Here is a 20,625-nt window from a genome sequence, read left to right as displayed (position 1 = left end):
CCTCCTGGAGAGCGTATCCGGAACAAGCTCTTAAAAGAGCTAAGTGATTAAGAGCTCAGGGGAATATGCAGCGCATAGCAATCCCCAGTGTGATATAGCAGTTCCCTCCAATAACGAGACACGGCTACGTATTGAGGGTCAGAAGAGGTCTGAGGACTGGAACACCCAGCCTGCTTTTTATTAGGATAAGGTACACACAGGACACTCCCAGGGGGAGGATGAAATTAACCAATAACAGCATAGTACAGCCCACAGGTTCCCTCCCCTCAGATAAACAGTAAAACCAATTATTACATACAATAAAAATACAGTTTTCACATACACACTGTAACTTTAAAACCATACATTCAATTTCAATAAAAGTTACATATTCAGACTCAGCATACATCAAACATAAACACTTCCAAAAATCAGCCAAATCCCTCCAGTGGATCAAAAGTTAGCTGGAAGTCCTTTATGACCGACCGCAAGCACAATTTCCTGCCCAAAACAGTTCCATAGATTTGGGCTGTGCGGTCGGTCAATTTCATGCGAAAAAACGACTAAGTCCCATTTCGAACGGGACTTAGTCTCTGGAGCTGCAAGTTCCGTATGGGAGAAGGTAAGGGTCAGCGGTGTTCGGCAAAATGTGTAGCCGATTTCAGTTCCACAGAATCTTTAGCATACACCGCTGACCGCATTCGAGGAAACCAAGATGGCCGCCGCCACGTGCAATTGACCGGCAGTAACCTCACAGCCTGGGAGGTAAATTGCCTGCACACTTTAACTTCTGGGTGGTCTGCCTGTGTGGTACTTGGTTCAGTAAGCCCCATTTACTGAACCAAGTGGGAGAGAGCCAGGGGCAAGTTATTTTACAGGTCTGGGGACATAGTCTTAAAGGGACATTGTTCAGCAAAGTCACAATATGTCCCCAGATGGTTCTTAAAGGGCCATACACACCCAATAAATGTTAAGTTTTCAGGGGCACAATCTTCCAGGGGCCATAGTCATGAGGCAGGAGGCTGGCAAACATGCTTCTCCACAATCCAGGGAAGCAGGGCAATTTCTCATTTAAAGGGCCAGTTACAAATAGTGATTTGTAACAAGTATATTTTAAACTGTATGCATAATGGGATTATGTGTCACACTAAGGGGAGGGGATGTGTGGGAGGTAACATCTATGTCATTGGTTCTTTTATGCCTCCCCCTGGGTGTGGCCTGTATGTGTGAGTTGGAAATAAAAGCCAGGCTGGATGAGCCAGTCCTCTGTTCCTGTTTAACCCTCAAAATGAAGTGTCGTCTCGTTCTTGGGGGGAATTGGATTGTAAGCTGACTGCCAGGAGTGTAAGCGGATTGTATGCTTTTCTTGTTCAGCTGTTCCAGTTCGGAGTGTTATCTTGTATCCAGTTCGGGAGTTTGGTGTTCTGCAGTAGCTGTGCCTGTCTCTCAAAAAGGGGATTATCGCCTAAACGGATTTTATCCTCTTGTAAGTGAAACGGTCCGTTACAATTGGTGGCAAGCGGCGGGATCGTTCCTACCGCCAGAAGGACAGCTACAGGAAACACCATTTCCGTGGATTACAAATTGAGGGCAACGCTAGTATCCGTACAGCGACCCTATCTACAAAAGAATCAACTTCAGCAGAGCAAGCATGGCATATGACTACACTCAGGAGGAGTTTGACAGAGAGGTCAATGAGGTGCTGTCTGGCTATGTACCCAACCCCCCGGAGAGAGCCGTGCAGCTCGCCAGGAAACTAGTAGGAGAGTACCTGCAATCCCTAGTAGATTTGGCCAAAAAGGAATCCCAGGGAGCTGAAGGTGTCGTCCTTCCTCCCCAGCGGCAGAGTAAGTCCCAGGGAGCTGAAGGCGCAGCCCTTCCTCCCCAGCGGCAGTGTGTACCCCAGGGAGCTGATGGTGTCGTCCGTCCTCCCCAGCGGCAGTGTGTGTCCCAGGGAGCAGAAGGTATCGTCCTTCCTCCCCAGCGGCAGTGTGTACCCCAGGGAGCTGATGGTGTCGTCCGTCCTCCCCAGCGGCAGTGTGTAACCCAGGGAGCAGAAGGTGCCGTCCTTCCTCCCCAGTGGCAGTGTGTACCCCAGGGAGCTGATGGTGTCGTCCGTCCTCCCCAGCGGCAGTGTGTGTCCCAGGGAGCAGAAGGTGCAGTCCTTCCTCCCCAGCGGCAGTGTGTGTCCCAGGGAGCAGAAGGTGCCGTCCTTCCTCCCAAGCGGCAGTGTGTACCCCAGGGAGCTGATGGTGTCGTCCATCCTCCCCAGCGGCAGTGTGTCCTGCAGGGAGCAGAGACAGTCAGTCTCGCACCCCAGCAGCAGGACAAGAGAATGAAAGGGGAGACAGCTGGTCTCCCTTTCCACCAGCAGAGAGAGTGGCAGGGAGAGGAGCCTGCTAACCCCTCTCCCCAGCGGCAGTTCACCGTCCAGAGAGAGGAGCTTGTTACACCCTCTCTCCAACGGCAGCCTAACCCACCAAGGGGAGATGTTAAGCCCCACAACTGTGCAGATGGGACCGTAGTCTCTGCACTTACAGCACAAGGGGTAGGGACGGTCGGTCCTGTCCCCCAGCCACAGAGCGGTGTATCCAAAGGGGAGACAGTCGGTCTCTCCCTCCGGCAGCCGAGCTATGCACCTAAAGGGGAGACAGTCAGTCTCCAGCAACCAGGCTCCAACCAGACTACTCCCGTGGTAGTGCGGGCACCAGGACAGAGTACCGCTGGTCTCTGCCCCCTCAGCAACCCACCAAGGCAGCCTACCAGTCCCCCCCACAGCCGTGGTAAGGCACCTGGACATGGACCAGATTCTCCCTTACCCAGGTGTAGTAACCGGTTATTGTGGGTGGGCTGTACTGCTGTTTCTGTTTTGTGGGTGGGCTGCTGGACTAACCAGGGCACTGACCGGCAGGAGGTCAGATACCCTGTTAGTCTATTTGGAAAAGGGGAGAAGTGTGGCGAAACCGACCTCGCCACGTGTCCTTGGAGGGGGCTGCTTGCCTGCCTCTTACCTTTGGACTATGGACCAGACTTTATGTGAATGTGTTAACCCAGATAGCTATCCCCTGGAGCCTATTCATATAATGAAAGACTATGGGAAAGACTTTAGCTCCATGGCAATTGTACTGTGTGAATAGGATCTGCGCGCTATTCGGTAGTTTTGTGCGCTCAGATCCCAGCTATCTGGGGATATGTGAAATGTCTGTGTGTTATGGATAAAAAGTAACTTTCTGTATTTTAAAGTGTTTTATGTCTTTCTGTAACCATGTGGTTAATGGAGCCTGTCTCTGTGCTGGAGATAATTAGATTACTTCTCCAGCACAGAGAAGGCTCTGTAAAAAACAGTCTGAGCTGGAAAGCTAGGGGTTTTAAAAGATACTTGACTAACTTTTGAACCCCTGATCTGATCCATGCCAATTTTTAATATGTTGTTCCCCTGAATGTATTGATTGTGGATATGTAATTTTATGTGAATGTGATGTATGGTTTTAGAGTTAGGAAAGTTGTGTAAAAGTATATTTTACACTGTATGCATAATGGGATTATGTGTCACACTAAGGGGAGGGGATGTGTGGGAGGTAACATCTATGTCATTGGTTCTTTTATGCCTCCCCCTGGGTGTGGCCTGTATGTGTGAGTTGGAAATAAAAGCCAGGCTGGATGAGCCAGTCCTCTGAAATAAAAGCCAGGCTGGATGAGCCAGTCCTCTGTTCCTGTTTAACCCTCAAAATGAAGTGTCGTCTCGTTCTTGGGGGGAATTGGATTGTAAGCTGACTGCCAGGAGTGTAAGCGGATTGTATGCTTTTCTTGTTCAGCTGTTCCAGTTCGGAGTGTTATCTTGTATCCAGTTCGGGAGTTTGGTGTTCTGCAGTAGCTGTGCCTATCTCTCAAAAAGGGGATTATCGCCTAAACGGATTTTATCCTCTTGTAAGTGAAACGGTCCGTTACAATTACCAATAAAGGTTTTTTTTTAAATGTATTTAGGGCACTCATTTTTCGTTTTTTCACTACGTTCCTAGTCCTTGGGTTAACCCCTATACGAGTGTTCTCTCAGTTTCTGTTCTCCTGTTTTGTCTCTTCATTAAGTCTAGGCTAATGTTTGGGTAACTGTCTACTTGCTGGGGAGAAACTACTTGGATGCTGCATTCGTCTGGAACTATTCGTATCTACACCCGAACTGCAGCTAAAATCACTCAGGCTCAGCAGCTCGGGAGGAATAGGCGAACAGGGTATCTACTATACCAGCGTTTGTAACAACTCGATATAGTTGCACTAAATTACGTGTCAGCATTATATCAATTTGCACATTTTCATTCAGTTAACAGGGGATGCTTACAAGTTATCACATTACCAATGCATCATTTGTACATTGACTGCTACTGTTCCAGTTATTATTTATAGTGTTAGCATGAGAAAGGCTTTGCTATAACATGAGGTGCTGAAACGTAAGCAAACTTTGAATTATGATTTTAGAATGTCTCACATTCACATTAAAATATATTTTATTCCCAAATACACAAATGCCTCATACATTATTAGACTATGACATTTAGAACAATCAAAACATCACACAATTTCTCTCTTGTATGAGTTTTCTGATGACTAACAAGATGTACATGCAGGCTAAATTATTTCCCACATTCAGAACGTGAGAAAGGCTTCTCTCCTGTGTGAGTTCTCTGAGGTGTTTCAAGACTTGCTTTACTGACTTAACATTTTCCATAGCAACCAAGCAACCTAGTGGTGAGTAGCAGAATTAAAAGGTAAAAGGAGTGTGGCCCTTTAAGAGGACGTGAAAAATAGGTTTGTGAAATAACAGTTACTTTTGGATGCCATAGTCTGAGGAGATGGGTTTTGAAGGACTTGATCTTCCAGAAATGTTTCCATATGGCTTTGGCTGCAACACTTGTTACCTCTGAATCCCGAGTGAAACTTATGAAGGCTGTTGTTTGGGTCACAGACAGTAAGAGAGAGTCTGGGGTTAGATAAATAAACTATGGGTGAAAAGGCATGCAGAAATTAGGTAAGAAAATGAAGTCAATCATTGGGAGAGATTAGATAGGTGAAATTGATAAATGGGGAACATCAATTAACCAGACAATATGTGCAATAACTCTAACACTAACAAAAAATAAACAAACATTGAAGAAAGCAAGAGTTGTGCATGGAAGGTACAGAAGTTTTTAAATTTAACGGTAATATCAAAGGGGAGGAAAGTAAAGAAGGGCTCTGTAGAGTTAACACAATCACAGTATATTGCATGTATTGCAATGCATCATTTATACATTGCTACTGTCACAGTTATTGTTAATGGTGTCAGCATGAGAACAATTCACAGTATTAGATGTTTCATTCCCATGTTAATTCATAAACACATTATAAAAACTCTACCGTGTGAGTTATCTGATGTTTAACAAAATCTGGTTTACTGACAAAACTATTTTTCCATTCTGTACATGAGAAAGGATTCTCACCAGCGTGGATTTTCTGATGTGTTTTAAGATTTGAGTGCCCACTAAAACATTTCCCACATTTAGAACATGAGAAAGGTTTCTCTCCTGTGTGAGTTCTCTGATGACTGACAAGATGTGAATGCCGCCCAAAACATTTCCCACATTTAGAACATGAGAAAGGTTTCTCTCCTGTGTGAGTTCTCTGATGTTTAACTAGAGATGAGCTCTCGCTAAAACATTTCTCACATTCAGAACAAGAATAAGGTTTCTCTCCTGTGTGAGTTCTCTGGTGTGAAACAAGGTTTGCATGCCTGTTAAAACATTTCCCACATTCAGAACATGAGAAAGGTTTTTCTCCTGTGTGAGTTCTCTGGTGTGTAACTAAAGATGAGTTAACGCTAAAACATTTCCCACATTCAGAACATGAGAAAGGTTTCTCTTCTGTGTGAGTTCTCCGATGCTTAGCTACAGCTGATGAATGGTTAAAACATTTTCCACATTCAGAACATGAGAAAGGTTTCTCTCCTGTGTGAGTTCTCTGATGTGAAACAAGATTTGAGTGCGTGCTAAAACATTTCCCACATTCAGAACATGAGAAAGGTTTCTCTCCTGTGTGAGTTCTCTGATGTGTAACTAGAGCTGAGCTAAAGCTAAAACATTTTCCACATTCAGAACATGAGAACATTTTCTCTCCTGTGTGAGTTCTCTGATGTGTAACTAGAGCTGAGCTACAGCTAAAACATTTTCCACATTCAGAACATGAGAACATTTTCTCTCCTGTGTGAGTTCTCTGATGTGCAACTAGAGCTGAGCTACAACTAAAACATTTCCCACATTCAGAACATGAGAAAGGTTTTTCTCCTGTGTGAGTTCTCTGGTGTGTAACTAGAGATGAGTTAAGGCTAAAACATTTCCCACATTCAGAACATGAGAAAGGTTTCTCTCCTGTGTGAGTTCTCCGATGCTTAGCTACAGCTGATGAATGGCTAAAACATTTTCCACATTCAGAACATGAGAAAGGTTTCTCTCCTGTGTGAGTTCTCTGATGTGCAACTAGAACTGAGCTACAGCTAAAACATTTCTCACATTCAGAACATGAAAAAGGTTTCTCTCCTGTGTGAGTTCTCTTATGTGCAACTAGAGCTGAGCTACAGCTAAAACATTTTCCACATTCAGAACATGAGAACATTTTCTTCCCTGTGTGAGTTCTCTGATGTGCAACTAGAGCTGAGCTACAGCTAAAACATTTTCCACATTCAGAACATGAGAACATTTTCTCTCCTGTGTGAGTTCTCTGATGTGCAACTAGAGCTGAGCTACAGTTAAAACATTTCTCACATTCAGAACATGAAAAAGGTTTCTCTCCGGTGTGAGTTCTCTGATGTGAAACAAGACTTGAGCGCGCGCTAAAACATTTCCCACATTCCGAACATGAGAAAGGTTTCTCTCCTGTGTGAGTTCTCTGATGTGAAACAAGATTTGAGCGTGCACTAAAATATTTCCCACATTTAGAACATGAGAAAGGTTTTTCTCCTGTGTGAGTTCTCCGATGTTTAACTAGAGCTGAGCTATCGCTAAAACATTTCCCACATTCAGAACAAGAATAAGGTTTCTCTCCTGTGTGAGTTCTCTGGTGTAAAACAAGGTGTTCATGTCTGTTAAAACATTTCCCACATTCAGCACATGAGAAAGATTTCTCTCCTGAGTGAGTTCTCTGATGTTTTACAAGTTCTGACTGCCGGAGAAAATTTTTTCCACATTCAGAACATGAGAAAGGTTTCTCTCCTGTGTGAGTTCTCTGATGTGCAACTAGAGCTGAGGCATGGTTAAAACGTTTTCCACATTCAGAACATGAAAAAGGTTTTTCTCCTGTGTGAGTTCTCTGATGTGCAACTAGAGTTGAGTTAAGACTAAAACATTTCTCACATTCAGAACATGAGAAAGGTTTCTCTCCTGTGTGAGTTCTCTGATGTGCAACTAGAGCTGAGGCATGGCTAAAACATTTTCCACATTCAGAACATGAAAAAGGTTTTTCTCCTGTGTGAGTTCTCTGATGTTTAGCTAGATCTGAGGAATTGATACAACATTTTCCACACTCAGAACATGAGAAAGGCTTCTCTCCTGTGTGAGTTTTCTGATGTTTAGTTAGATTTGAGTTACAATTAAAACATTTCCCACATTCAGAACATGAAAAAGGTTTCTCTCCTGTGTGAGTTCTCTGATGTCTAACTAGAGCTGAGTTACACCTAAAACATTTCTCACATTCAGAACATGAAAAAGGTTTCTCTCCTGTGTGAGTTCTCTGATGTGCAACTAGAGCTGAGTTACACCTAAAACATTTCTCACATTCAGAACATGAGAACAGTTTTTCTCCCGTGTGAGTTCTCTGATGTATTACAATTTCTGACTGCCAAAAAGGTTTTGGGTTTTTGTTTACGATCTCCATTGTAGACATACAGGATTCTGAGAGATTGCTTGAGTTTGGAGAGTTAGAATCATTGATCTCTTTATTAAAAGATTTCTTCATAATCTTGCTTAGAGTATTTCTGTTGTCCTGTCCTTTAGAAAAACTTCTGCTCCTGGAAATATCTGAAAGGAAAGGTACTGGGAGTTATAGAAAATCTATCTATTAATGATTTATTGTTTACCATACTTAGACAAACTGACTATTTTCATGAAACAGAGATATGACAATGAAACATTATGGTGATTAAGTAATACCTTTAAAATCAGAACATATTTGTGTGCTCTAATTCCCAATATAATATAAAAATTGCGTATGCACACTTACTTTTATTCACTTGGCAAAATCATAACGTTGCCTGGTCGGTTCCCAGACAAGCCAGGAGAGCACTTTTTGGAACAAGAAGAACATTCACTACGTATGAGCCAGAGGGAGACTTAGTTTATGCTGATATAGTAACTCCACGCAATGGATTGGTTACCATCTCCTTTCCTCTGTGGCGATTCGGCTCGGTTACCACGGATTCAAGTGATATTTGCCCAACTTGGGCGCTCGAATCTATGGATTTAAGACTTGTGGGGGTTTCTATCAAACTTATATGCATTTTGGGATGTTTTGTATTGTAGCTTAAGTGCCTGGGAGATAATAAGATAATTAATTAAGCAAAAGCAAGCTCACTTATCTCCCAGACACAGAGGTGCCTGGGCACGCTTATTGTAAAACTGAATGGAGACCCCATTTTGGGGGTCTGTCTATATAATCAGGTAAGTTGGCCCTAATAAAACATTCTGGTTTACCCTTCCTCAAGTCTTGGCTGATGTTTGGGAACACAAGAGCTATATCACACTATCATGCTGCAGGACTAGGGAGACTCTTCAGTGGAGTATAGGGGTTACAAAGTTACAATTAAATCACATGTATCTAAAACAAAGAGTACTTGCCATATGTGTGCATTGTGGTTTCTTTATACATTTTTATGCTATTTTATTAGACTGTATTTTTATTTATTTATTATTGCCATTTATATAGCGCCAACAGATTCCGTAGCGCTTTACAATATTATGAGAGGGGATTTAACTATAAATAGGACAATTACAAATAAACTTACAGGAACAATAGGTTGAAGAGGACCCTGCTCAAACGAGCTTACATTCTATAGGAGGTGGGGTGTAAAACACATTAGGACAGGAATTTGTCCTAATGTAAAATAAAAATAAATAAAGGGGTTAAACCAATATATGACTGTGTGGTTAAAATAGCCTAGTAGAATACGTCATGCTAACCTATATTACCCTCACTGAGTGTACTTTATTGATGGACTATTTAATAATGGTGAAGTCAAAATTTAAGTCGACAGGCTGGGGAGTATCCCAAATCCTTATTCACATTAAAATACCTGGAGTTTTTAGTATCACTCCAATGGCCATTAAAGTCTAACCTCACCTGCCACGTGAAGGAAAAGCCTCTTGGGAGAGTCCTACATAAAAAAATTCACCTTGCTTCCTTCAGCTAAAATGTAAAATCTCTAATGAGGCAGAAAGGGTTTTTATTATGAACCCCTTTACACTTTTTAACCCTTAATAGTAAACGTGTTCGGCGGCAGCACTGTAACCTGGCTGTGTAATACAAAAACAAATAAAAATACACAATTAAGCCCTTCACTCAAACTCTCACTACTCCTGGACTTCAAAAGAACTCATCAACCCCAATATACAGAATAAAAAGAAAGGAGTCGAGCCACCCTCAAAGCTAGATGGATGCGTGCTAAATCTGCTCTGAGCGTGGCTACAGCTAATCCCTATTCATCTGGCTCCTGACTAACCACGGGACATCAAAACGTTCCTATTGAACCAACAACCCTCCAGCAAATAATCTACCGGGAAATCTGGGGTTTTAAAATTTTTCCACGATAATGCAGACCTACAACAGGCCCCAATATGGTGCCGGAATCACCCAGGACAGATCGGCCCCCTCAAGCCCTGAGAGCTTAACCTGGAAATAAGTGAAGCCTTGAGGAACTTACCTTTTAAGAGAGACATTGCCAACATGCTTGAGGTCTCCTTTCAAACATAGCTAAAGGCCTACGGCGTCGACATTCGCCTTATCAGCGACAGAATGAGAGCGCTATTTACATTGCCCCTAGGGACACCTCCAATTGGCCACTCCTCAGATGGCCACTAGAGGTGCTTCCTGCCTCAGCACTGCACAGTAGGCAGCAGTGGCGTTCAGCATCTCCACACTCTGCATGGGGACGCTGAAGTTTCCACATAGAGATGCATTGATTCAATGCATCTCTATGAGAAGGTGCTGATTGGCCAAAAAAGCGTGGCCCCGCCCCCAATGGATTGGCTAAAAATCGGCAATTCTGATGACGTCACCGGGTGGGCAGAGTTAGCGTCGGCATACCCATGCAGCGCTGGAAATAAGGTGAGTTTTACTAACTTTTAAGAGGGTTAAGGGGGTGAAGCCACCTAAATGGTGGGTTAAACACTATAGGGTCAGGAATACATGGTTGTGTTCCTGACCCTATGGTGTTCCTTTAAGTTTAGTGGCAGTGTTTAACCTTCAGATATATGCTGACTACAGATGCACAGCTTAGTAGATCTGGCTGGTTGCAGGAGTAGATTGGGCTATTTATTGCTCCCATAAGTAGGTAACAATGAAGCAATTACCTGACTGTTTTCACAGGGATGTTTTTTCTTTCTCAAATCTAATTTAACTGATTTAAAAGCTGTTATTGGCTTTTTGTTTCCAACTGGTCATAACTGCTTGATCCAAGGATAAATCTGACTGCCATTCTGGGGTCAAGAAGTAATTTTTTTCCTAGCTTGTTGCAAAATTGGAAGTGCTTCAAACTGGGTTTTTTTGCCTTCTTTTGGATCAACAGCAAAAAACATATGTGAGGAAGGCTGAACTTGATGGACGCAAGTCTCTTTTCAGCTATGTAACTATGTAACTATGTAACTATTTTATTTTCTGCAAGCTTCTACTCTAAAGAAATTCACTACTCCTGGTCTGGTTTATAATTTTTTTGTTTTATTATTCTTTATTTTTATAGTGCGGGTAGGTACAAAGTTGCTTCAAACGCCACAACAGCGTCTATCAGCATATAATAACATATAAAAGAACTTGACAGTGGCGTGCCTAATCGCACAATTTTTTGTTTTATACATTCACTAGATTCATCCGCTAGTACGCTCAGGTTATTCAATATTTAGCAGTAGTTGCTTGGCATAGCAGGGCATAACCTATATTCTACATAAAGAAGAGGTTACTTGGGTAGAATGTCCTATATGCTATATTGGTAATTTGGTCTCTAGGAGTGTCATTTTTGTTAAACTTGCACAATTGTTATAGTTTTACATAGTTTGAACAAAGATATCTCAAAGCTTGTTTAGTAACGATAAGTTAGAGCACATATAACTGAGTTACAGAAGGTCAAGAACCTAATGCTGCTAATGAGCTGCTTAGTACTACAGTGTGTAGACAATTTAAGTCATATTGTGTGCTGCATTAATAAGACATGTTAAGTTTAGCGTCTAGTATGATACCATTCTAGTGCTCTTAAAACATGCTGAACAAGAATAAGTAGCTATATGAGCCCTGTGGCCCATGCATGATGGGTTAGGGAGACAGACATTATACATGTGGTTAGCGAATACAGTGCTTAAAGTTACCACCTCATGTTAACCCTGAGTCGGCCAGAGTCTTTGTCGGCATTTATGTCGAACCTTCGGCTTGCAGCATAGGTCACTGTAGTGAGGTTGAATGCTTAATGGCTGCCGCTGTGTTTATAGTCCCAGATGGTGGTGTTGTAAGGGGGGTCTGGATTCCCCTCTTGGGTTCCTTTCTGTTCAGCCGGGTGCTTGTCTTAGGCTTGGAGAGGGCTTCTGCATATCGGCTGTGAGTGGGCAGACCTTCTGATTCAGGCCCTCTGTGGGAAGTTGGGCGATGTGGCAGGTTAGTCCTGTGCTTTATATCGCTTCCCCTCTTCAGGGTCTGTACCCGCTGGTTTATAATTTTTATTCAGAGTTTAGCTCAATGCTCTGGAATTGGTTTAACATATTCTTTAGAACCGAGTACATTTCCTTAAAGCATAATCTTTACAAGTTAGAGAATGTGCTAATTTGTTATATTCATCCTTTGGGGATCTGGAGTTTGGCAATCCACTTAATATATGTCAGGGGTGGCATGCTTTTGGTTTTTAAGGGGGTTAATGATCAGTATTTCCCACAAATTCCCCTGTTGTGAAGGGGAACATTACCTTTTATTGCAGAAAGAAAATTATATGCTTTTAGGCTCATATGCTCAGTTTAACTTTGATGCTGAGTATTGCAAGTATTTTAATTGACCTTAAGGTTTTTTCCAGTACCCAGACCAGTCTACCAGGTTTACTATTTCAGGTAAAATTCATCTGCTACCAGAACAATATAGAAAATCCCTGAACATTTAGTTCCATTATGGACCTTTGTTCTGATATTCATGGGGATTCTTCTAAGTGTCCTTATGTGTTGGTAGTAACCAGTATCTCCGTCAATTATTCCCTTTTTCCCCAATAGCAGAATAACGCCAATAATCCACAGAGTAGAATAACACTGGTATCGCCAAATAATCCACACATGAGCCAAAGCTTAGTGCTGGAACAAGACTCATTTAATAGAAGCAACAGGCATTCAATTTATACAGAGTACAAGCTCCTCCTCTGGGCCAGGCTAGATAATTGAGTTTCAGTAACATACTAAACTCAATTATCTGCTAGCCAGAAAAATTAAAATTTTTGACAATTTGTTGAACTATACTTTATGCCCATCATAACTATATAAAAACCACACCTGGGTAGCGGAGGATACTGTGAGCAACATATCCAAATTTCACGAAAATCCGTTCGGTAGTTTTTGTGTCCCATCGTGTGGAAGTTTGACCGGCTCACCATGCGGTTGTATCTGATCCAGAGTTCCACGGAATTGGTAGTAAGAGCCGGTCTCCGTTCGGATAAAATTACATGAAAACCACTATAGTTAGAATGCAGATGGTTAGTGGACAATGCTCCACTTGTTTGAAACTCCTGAATGCCGTTCTTGTACTGTTCTTTGGATCCATGGTGGGGATTTTTCCACCCAGGCGCTTTACACAGAGCGGTTTGTCTGCTCTGTAAATTGTAAGTACACCTCCTATTTTATCCAGCATTTTAATATAGCGAGCACTATGGGCCTTCTGTTGTGTTTTTATTTCATATGACCTGCACCGAAAATATCGTCAGAGGAATATCCTACATGTGGGGAGTTTAAATACCACTGAATGCTGTTTTAACTCGAGCTGGTTATAACTCCCATAAATGTGAGTTGGCATTTCCTAACCTCAGTGTTGTCTGTGGCCATACTCCTTTAAGTTACTGTACCACTGGTCCCATCTGTGTGTTTTTTTTCTTTCATATATGCCAATGAGCATTTGACCCAAGACGTCTTGAGAATTTCTGAAGAATATACCTGTGAATTAGAGACTTTAATTCCCTAGTATTTTTTTCTATTATTTATTTTATTTATTCACTTTGTTCTTGGCGCACCCTGTACTTGTTGTTTTCTGTTTTTGCATTTATGTGGGCCGGAAAAAAACTAAAACTTCACTTTCCATAGAAACGTAGGTTTATTTAAAAAAGTGCAGTGTAACGGAACCGCTGGCACCCAGACTGGGTACCCTCCACTGACGGATGCTCCTAGTGCTTTCCGAGGTCTCCAAGCACTCTGCCTGACACCATAACCACTGCAGACCCCACGAGCCGCCGCAGCTTGGTTGGGGTCTCGCAGACTCCACCCACTCTGGACCCAAGACCAGGGACCAACTTCCAGTAGGTGGACCTCTCCGAAATCCAGAGAGGTGGAACAGGAACAAGCGCTTAGCAGAGTTCAGCGATTATACCCTGGGGAGTATAGTGATTATAGCAATCCCCAGAGTGTAGTTCTCCAATCCCCCAAACATGAGCCGAAACTTCATGAAGGTACAAGATGATCTGAGGTGCTAGCACACCCAGTCTGGCTTTTATTACAGTTGTTGCAAATACAGGACCGCCCACAGGGAGGGATAAAACAACCAATCATATCACAGTTACATCCCACATATTCCCTCCCCTTATCCTGAGAGGAAACTCAATTATACATACAGTTAAAACATACTTTTTACCCAACTTTCATAACTCTAAAACCATACATCTCTATAAAAATACATATTCACAATCAATCCATTCAGGGGAACAACATATTAAAAAATGGTGCGAATCAGACCAGTGGTTTAAAAGTTAAGGGAAAGTCCTTTGTTACCAAATGAAGCATGGCTTTTCTTCCCAAAACAGTTCCACAGAGTCTCTATCCTGGAGATAATGGGGAAGTAATCCAATTAACTCCAAGGACAGAGGTAAAACTCCATTAGCCACATGGCAGACAAAGGACAATAAAAGACGTAAAAATACATACATACTGTTACATTTTTCCCATAGAACCTACACATTTACAATTTACCTAACACATAATAGCATACATAATATTGAAGACAGCCTGAATGCAATCTGCTACACAGTCTTAAAGGGACATTGTTCCTAAAAGTCATAATATGTCCACGGATGGTTTTTAAAGGGCCAGCAGCAGCACCATACAAATCCAATATGCCCAAAGGTTGCACCTGAAGGGCCAAATCTCCCAGGGACCATAGTCAACAGGTAAGAGGCTGGCAATCAGGCTCCTCCAACAGCCAGGGGTAAAGGGCAGCTTGTCACCAAAAGGCATTTCGTCACATGCAGTATAAAAAAAAAAAGTTGCCTGACACTGGACGTCCTCGTAGGGCTTCCAAATAAACAAGAGAGTGAATTTATTTTAAGAAATGAGAAACAGGGGGCGGGGCCTGACAGCCAAGATGGCCAGACGTACTCTTGGTGAGCTCCTGCACCAGCGGGCTAAACGAACACTAATCTTGACCGAAATATTAATGCCAGCGGCACGGAGTACCCAGAGAGCGACGCAGAATCACGCCGGGAACAGAATGATATCTGTCCCGCACCGAAAATCAAAGAAATCGTCTGAACCGTCCATGCGGCCTAATCCAGAGTGGAGCCTGAGGCCTGGGGGAGGCGGCCGATCTCCCGGTACGGGACCCACTCACAAACGTGCAACCAACACGGCCCAGCTACCCCCCCCTCTGGACCGGCGGGGGATATCCCGGTCCTCGCTGGGGACGATTACCCCCTATAATCGACTCAATCAAGCAACAAAACCAGCAGGCAACCAGGCCTCTCTGGGCCTAACTAAGATGGCGGACCGTACAAGACCCGCGACGCAACGCACCCTCACAAAGCCGCCTGAACATGTCCAGGAATTTTTCCATCAGCTTTGCACCAACATATGGACACGACACTGCATCAGGGGCCGGCCATTCCACTTAATGGTGAAGGGGCTGGCAGCATGGATCCATCCCGCCACGCGGCGCCGCCTGTGCAGAAACTCACACCGCGCCCCTAGAGCAGCTCCCAGAAGGAGATTGTGCCGGAGAGTGGGTCGGCGGGAGGCAAAGGCAAGTTCTACAAGCGCCATCACCCACCCTCACACACAACTGAGCAACACCGTCAAACGAACCCGACCCACCTACCACTCAGCAGCACTACCAACCCCCGAACGTCGCAGCCTGCAAGCGACGACATGCCCGCAGCGGTCTACAGCCCGCAGCCGCACCAACCGCCGGAACACCAACGCCTCAACCCTCATCTCAACCTGGGGCAAACCGCATGGCGAGAAACGGAGGGGTCGCTGCCTGCTCACGGACTCCCGGGACAGCTACTCCCATCATCACCATTTGGCTGCACTAAGATCCAAAAGCCCACAACATCCTGCCACACCTCGGGTCCCCATCACGGATGACCGGATTAACGGCAATCGGATAAGTCACTGCACGGACTACCTGCTCCAGCATACCAGTGGCGTAGGGTGAAGGTCTGCAGTAGCCTCTCTCCCTGCCACCACTCCGGTCAACAGAGCAGATCTCAATAAGTACTTCCTTGCTTATTATTTTATAGTCAACGGTATCCAAAATATAGATTACACTGCATACATTAGTTTGCTTTTTCCACTGTCTAGAGACGACAGGAACTGTCTGCATATAACTGCTGGATCAGGCTCACTACACCCATACATTCTGCAGATTACGAATCACAAGCGTCTGCATTATCTTGATTACTTAAAAATGCTACATATAGGCAATCTTGAGCACATACCCACATATATCCTAGCCTCTCTGTTTAAATTGCCCACATAATGCTCACTTGTTTTAGCGAGAAATGTCTGTACAGCGCCTTAGTTAAGAGTAAGAGTAACCTGTTTCTGTTGAATATGTTAAGCCTTTGCTTTACTTTAGTCCAGCCATAGAATTTAACCTCTACTAAACTGCACAGCTACAAATGTTAACAGGTCTCAGGGACCCATTGTTTTCCACTGTATGACAATCTTGTTTGCCAGCCTTGATGCATAACTTTACATGACTCTCCTTAGCTCTCCATTATCTCAAGCGCTGAACACTCCTCTAAGGTACTGACCATAAAGCTGACCTCTCATTCTGATAAAAAAAAAAATGTGCAAGTTTACCTGTGTACCCCAATGTTATAAATGTCAAATGAAAAGTGTGTGGAATGCCGTCGGGGTACCACATATACATTGTTATACCTTCATGCACTACAAAAATAAAGAATAAAAAAAAAAAAAGAAATGAGAAATAGACGAAAGGATGGGGTAGATAGCCCACTCCACAATAATGGGTGGGATCCATTCACATCCACAAATACCTCCTAATATGAACGTAACATAGAAAAATGGGAAGAACCTTTATTAACAAACAGTAAAAGATAAATGAAAGTGAATAATGCTAGATATTCAACACCCCAAATTGCAAATGTGTCAAAAAATGTGATAAGTGAAGGGTTCACCTAATTAAAATACCCAGGAACCTGATACCAAAGGGTCAAAAAGTAATAGGGGGCTCTAGATGACTAATACATGAGCCTAAAAAGGTCCACGGATTGTGCCTAGAAGACCCCAAGGAACTTAACCCAAAAATCAGGAATTACACATCTAGGTATAGTAACGATCCAACCAAGTGGACATCTAGTTCCCAATTGATGACTATTCCTGATTTGAACAAAAATTAAATACAACGAAAATATAAAAAATAACCCTTTCTGTCTCATTAGAGATATCTTTGCCAGAAGCTCAAGGAAGCAGGCTGAAGGGTCAGTGTTAGGACCCGCTTAGGGGGGTCTGCCTTGACGTTGGCAGGCGGGCATTCCCTCCAATGGCCATTGGAGCAACTAAATGACCTCCATTTGTCTAAATATACATAGGGATTAAGGAGAAAGCGCAAGTAACATTTTCTTTTCTTTGGTTTTTACTATATATTGGGGCTGATGTGTATTGTAGTCCTTGCTGCTGGCCCAGCAGTAATGGGACTAAGCGCAGGACTTCTCTTTTTGTATTTGAAAATATAAAAGTGACCAATGATGCTACCCAAACAGGGGTAGCACTAGAACAAAAATAGGTTCAGTATAAAGTCACTAATATAAACCCCTGTGGGTTAATAGACTGCTTATATAAGCCTAAAAAATAAATGGCTCCTTTAATCCAGGGAATATATTGGAGAAGTAGACAGCCAGAATCTTAGAAAGCTACTAGTGGCTGTGTGTATCCGAGTGTATCCATAAAATTAAATAAAGGAGAAAAAGAAGAACTCCCCATATTCTCCTCACATAATGCAATCAGTTAAATCTAGGTATACAAAGCCCCCTCTCAACATAGAATATACTGAGCCGGACTCAGAATAGTAAAGTCCTGTGACTTAGACAGAAATATAAAGGTCAGAGATTGCCTGGTCCATAAGTGGATCGGGGGTATCTGTAAAATAGTGTGGGGAGTAGGGGATCCCAATAGGTAATCACATCCAACACCCTAGTATGCCCTAAAATAGCTCTCTAACTTGAAAATAAAATCGGCATAACTACCTGCTGCTTCAAGGCAGCCTCAAGATATCCCTAAACGGTAAAGCGGAGGAACGCAGTCAAAATAATAGTTAAGTAAATTAAAGTAAAGGCATCATAGTAACCCAGGTAGAGTTAAGTTTAAAAGAAAAAAGTCTAACAAAGTGTATGCATCGGCATAATATAGCTCGACACGCGTTTCGGCATTTCCATACACCTTTGTCAAGAGCTAACTAGCAAATCAGCAGAGGACTCTTAATAAAGGGACAAAAGGAAACCCCTTCCCTTGTTCGTATCCAATCCGAGCGAGTGGGTGGGTAAGTGGGCTGATCAGAGCGTATAGTAACTCCTTCCCAATACCTGTAAACCAATCAAATGGTGATCATACAGCCACCGGTAGAAACAACCTATCCAGGTCATAGAGGACCGTGCACTAGCATTGACAGATGGGGTGTAAATTTATCACCCCGGATCACTGTCTGTGTCAAACGGACATTAGGGCTAGAATAAACTGGCAAAGAGAGGTGTAGTTTCAGAGGAACATTGATCTGTATGTGTGGCGGAACCAGCCTTGCCACTGGGCATTGGAGAAGACTGATTGCCAGCCTCCTGCCTTGTGACTATGGCCCCTGGGAGACTTTGCCCTGTGTAAGCATTATTTGGGCTTATTGGATCTTGAAACACTTTTTCTGCCCCTTTGAATACATGAGGTGTGCCCCTCCCCCGTTTCCTGTCTATTGTTCTCCAGCAGGGCGTTGTCCCAGGGACACTGCCAGACCAGTTGGAACTTGTTGCTAAACTTTAACCCAATGGCGATTTGACTGTGTTTGTGGGATCTGAGCGCTGTTCGGATTTAGTGAGCGCTCAGATCCAAGCTATCTGGGGATAGGTTGAATGTGGGGGTTCTGTTCAGTATGATAGGAATTATGTATTTTTATGTGTTTATACGGTTGTTGTGAATAGAGCTATTTTCTGTATGCTGGAGATAATTGGCTTACCACACCCAAGCCACGCTTGCAGTCGGTCACAAAGGGACTTCCAACTAACTTTTGACCCACTGGATCAATTTGTATGATTTTGACGTATGTTTGTATTTGGAGTATGCTGATTCTGAAAATGTAAGTTATGTGAATGTGATGTATAGTTTTGGAGTTATGAATATTGTGCAAAACTGTGTATTTTCCTGCCTGTGATAATTAAGTTAGCCCATTGTGTTCAGTAATTATATCACAGGCAGAGGGGAGGATTTTGTGTGGGAGTGTCTGAGTGTATTGTATGTATTGATTGGTTTTACTTCAAAAGCCTGTGGGCAGTACTAGGTTTGTAGAATGGGCATAAAAGCGGAGTGTTTGAATAAAAGTTCAGTTCTACTTCACCCTCAATTTGGAGTGCCGTCTCTTATTGGTGGAATCTGCTACAAGGGATTGCTATGCTGGTCATACTCCCTTGCTAAATCACTACTAAGCTCTTGTAAGAGCTTGTTCCTGCCTTGCTCTCTGGAGGGAGGAGTCTACGGTGGTTATGGTGTCGGCTGGAGTGCTTGGAGCCCTCAGGAAGCGCTAGGAGCATCCATCAATGGAGGTACCCAGTTGGGGTGCCCGTCGATCCGTTACAGTATGTTACTGTATGTGGCTACCGTTGTAGCTTAAACATACATCGCAGGTCAGAAGTACAGAGTATATTATTATTGTAGAGGATATACCCCTTGCTCCCAGTCCAGGCGGAGGGTGTAAATAACAGTCTAAAGGCACCAATAGGAATGAACACTGTCCAGCTCCCATAAAGCAAAATCAAGAGGTACTGGAATACTCATCGGATCGGCCACCCATTATAAACATGAATAAATGGATACGGAGGACGGTAATGAACTTAAAATTAAGAGGGTAGGCGGGTCAACAGGACATTAGCATCAAATGTACACACAAGCTGCAATAGTATAGAGCCCGGCCCCACCCGTATGAATGTAACAGTCTCAGGTATGATAAGGACACGCCCACAGGATTCTTTGTCCAATCAGGAAATAGTGGGCGTGATAATAGTTTAGCCAATATGATTAAGTCTATTAGTTACGGTGACGGTAGTCACCATCACTGGGCATGGAAGACAGACACTATGGGTGGGCTCCCAAATTCTTTTTGTGTTTTGTCACATTGTGCCTATTATTTGTGCCGGGTATGTTGAATGTATTGCTGGTCTGTGCATCTCCCTCTCCCCCCTTTTTCCTGTCCTATTGTTTCCCCAGCAGGGTGTTGTCCCAGGGACACTGCCAGACCAGTTTAATCTAGCTGCTCTGTCCCTCCTCAATCTCCCATCAGCCCTTGCTATTGTCTGACCCCACCCTTCCTTGTACTATAGTAATCTATGTAACCTATTGTATCTAAATGAGGCTGTTGGGGGCTTAAACTATGTGTGCTGTATTCATTAAAGAGTTGCTGTTTAACCTTGACCATATGTCGTCTGGTGTTTGGTCCAGGGTGGAAAAGGCCCTAAGTGATCCCAGTCAAGCCTCGGCATATGGGTCTGAAGTGTTTCAGGGTCCCTGATAGCTACAAGGAAGCAGACTTGGCTGAGGTACTCCGTTACAGTTACATTCATAATTAGTAAACAAAAGAGATGATACACAGTTGCTTGTCAAATCGCTATCTACTGCATATAGTGGAAGGCAATTTAAACCGGGCCGAGGGTTAAGTATCAAGAATCAAAGTAAACCTGCAAAAAAAAAAGGT

General features: G+C 43.3%; 2 protein-coding genes across 2 annotated transcripts in view; both read right to left on the bottom strand.

The window, feature by feature from the left end:
- The window catches only part of LOC134568478 (oocyte zinc finger protein XlCOF6.1-like), a 377,963-nt gene that overhangs the window by 314,679 nt on the left and 42,659 nt on the right, over nucleotides 1-20,625 (bottom strand). The window lies entirely within an intron of this gene.
- The window catches only part of LOC134568468 (oocyte zinc finger protein XlCOF6-like), a 58,016-nt gene continuing 42,691 nt past the window's right edge, over nucleotides 5,301-20,625 (bottom strand). The window contains exon 2 of the mRNA XM_063427076.1: nucleotides 5,301-8,021. Within this exon, the coding sequence (XP_063283146.1) occupies nucleotides 5,356-7,959 (2,604 nt within the window). The 5' untranslated portion in view covers nucleotides 7,960-8,021 and the 3' untranslated portion in view covers nucleotides 5,301-5,355. The remainder of the gene's footprint in view (nucleotides 8,022-20,625) is intronic.

This window comes from Pelobates fuscus, chromosome 7 (genome assembly GCF_036172605.1).
Source record: "Pelobates fuscus isolate aPelFus1 chromosome 7, aPelFus1.pri, whole genome shotgun sequence".
NCBI classification, from domain to species: domain Eukaryota; kingdom Metazoa; phylum Chordata; class Amphibia; order Anura; family Pelobatidae; genus Pelobates; species Pelobates fuscus.
Note: the sequence above shows the minus strand (reverse complement) of the source record. Positions and strands in the feature narration are given on the sequence as shown.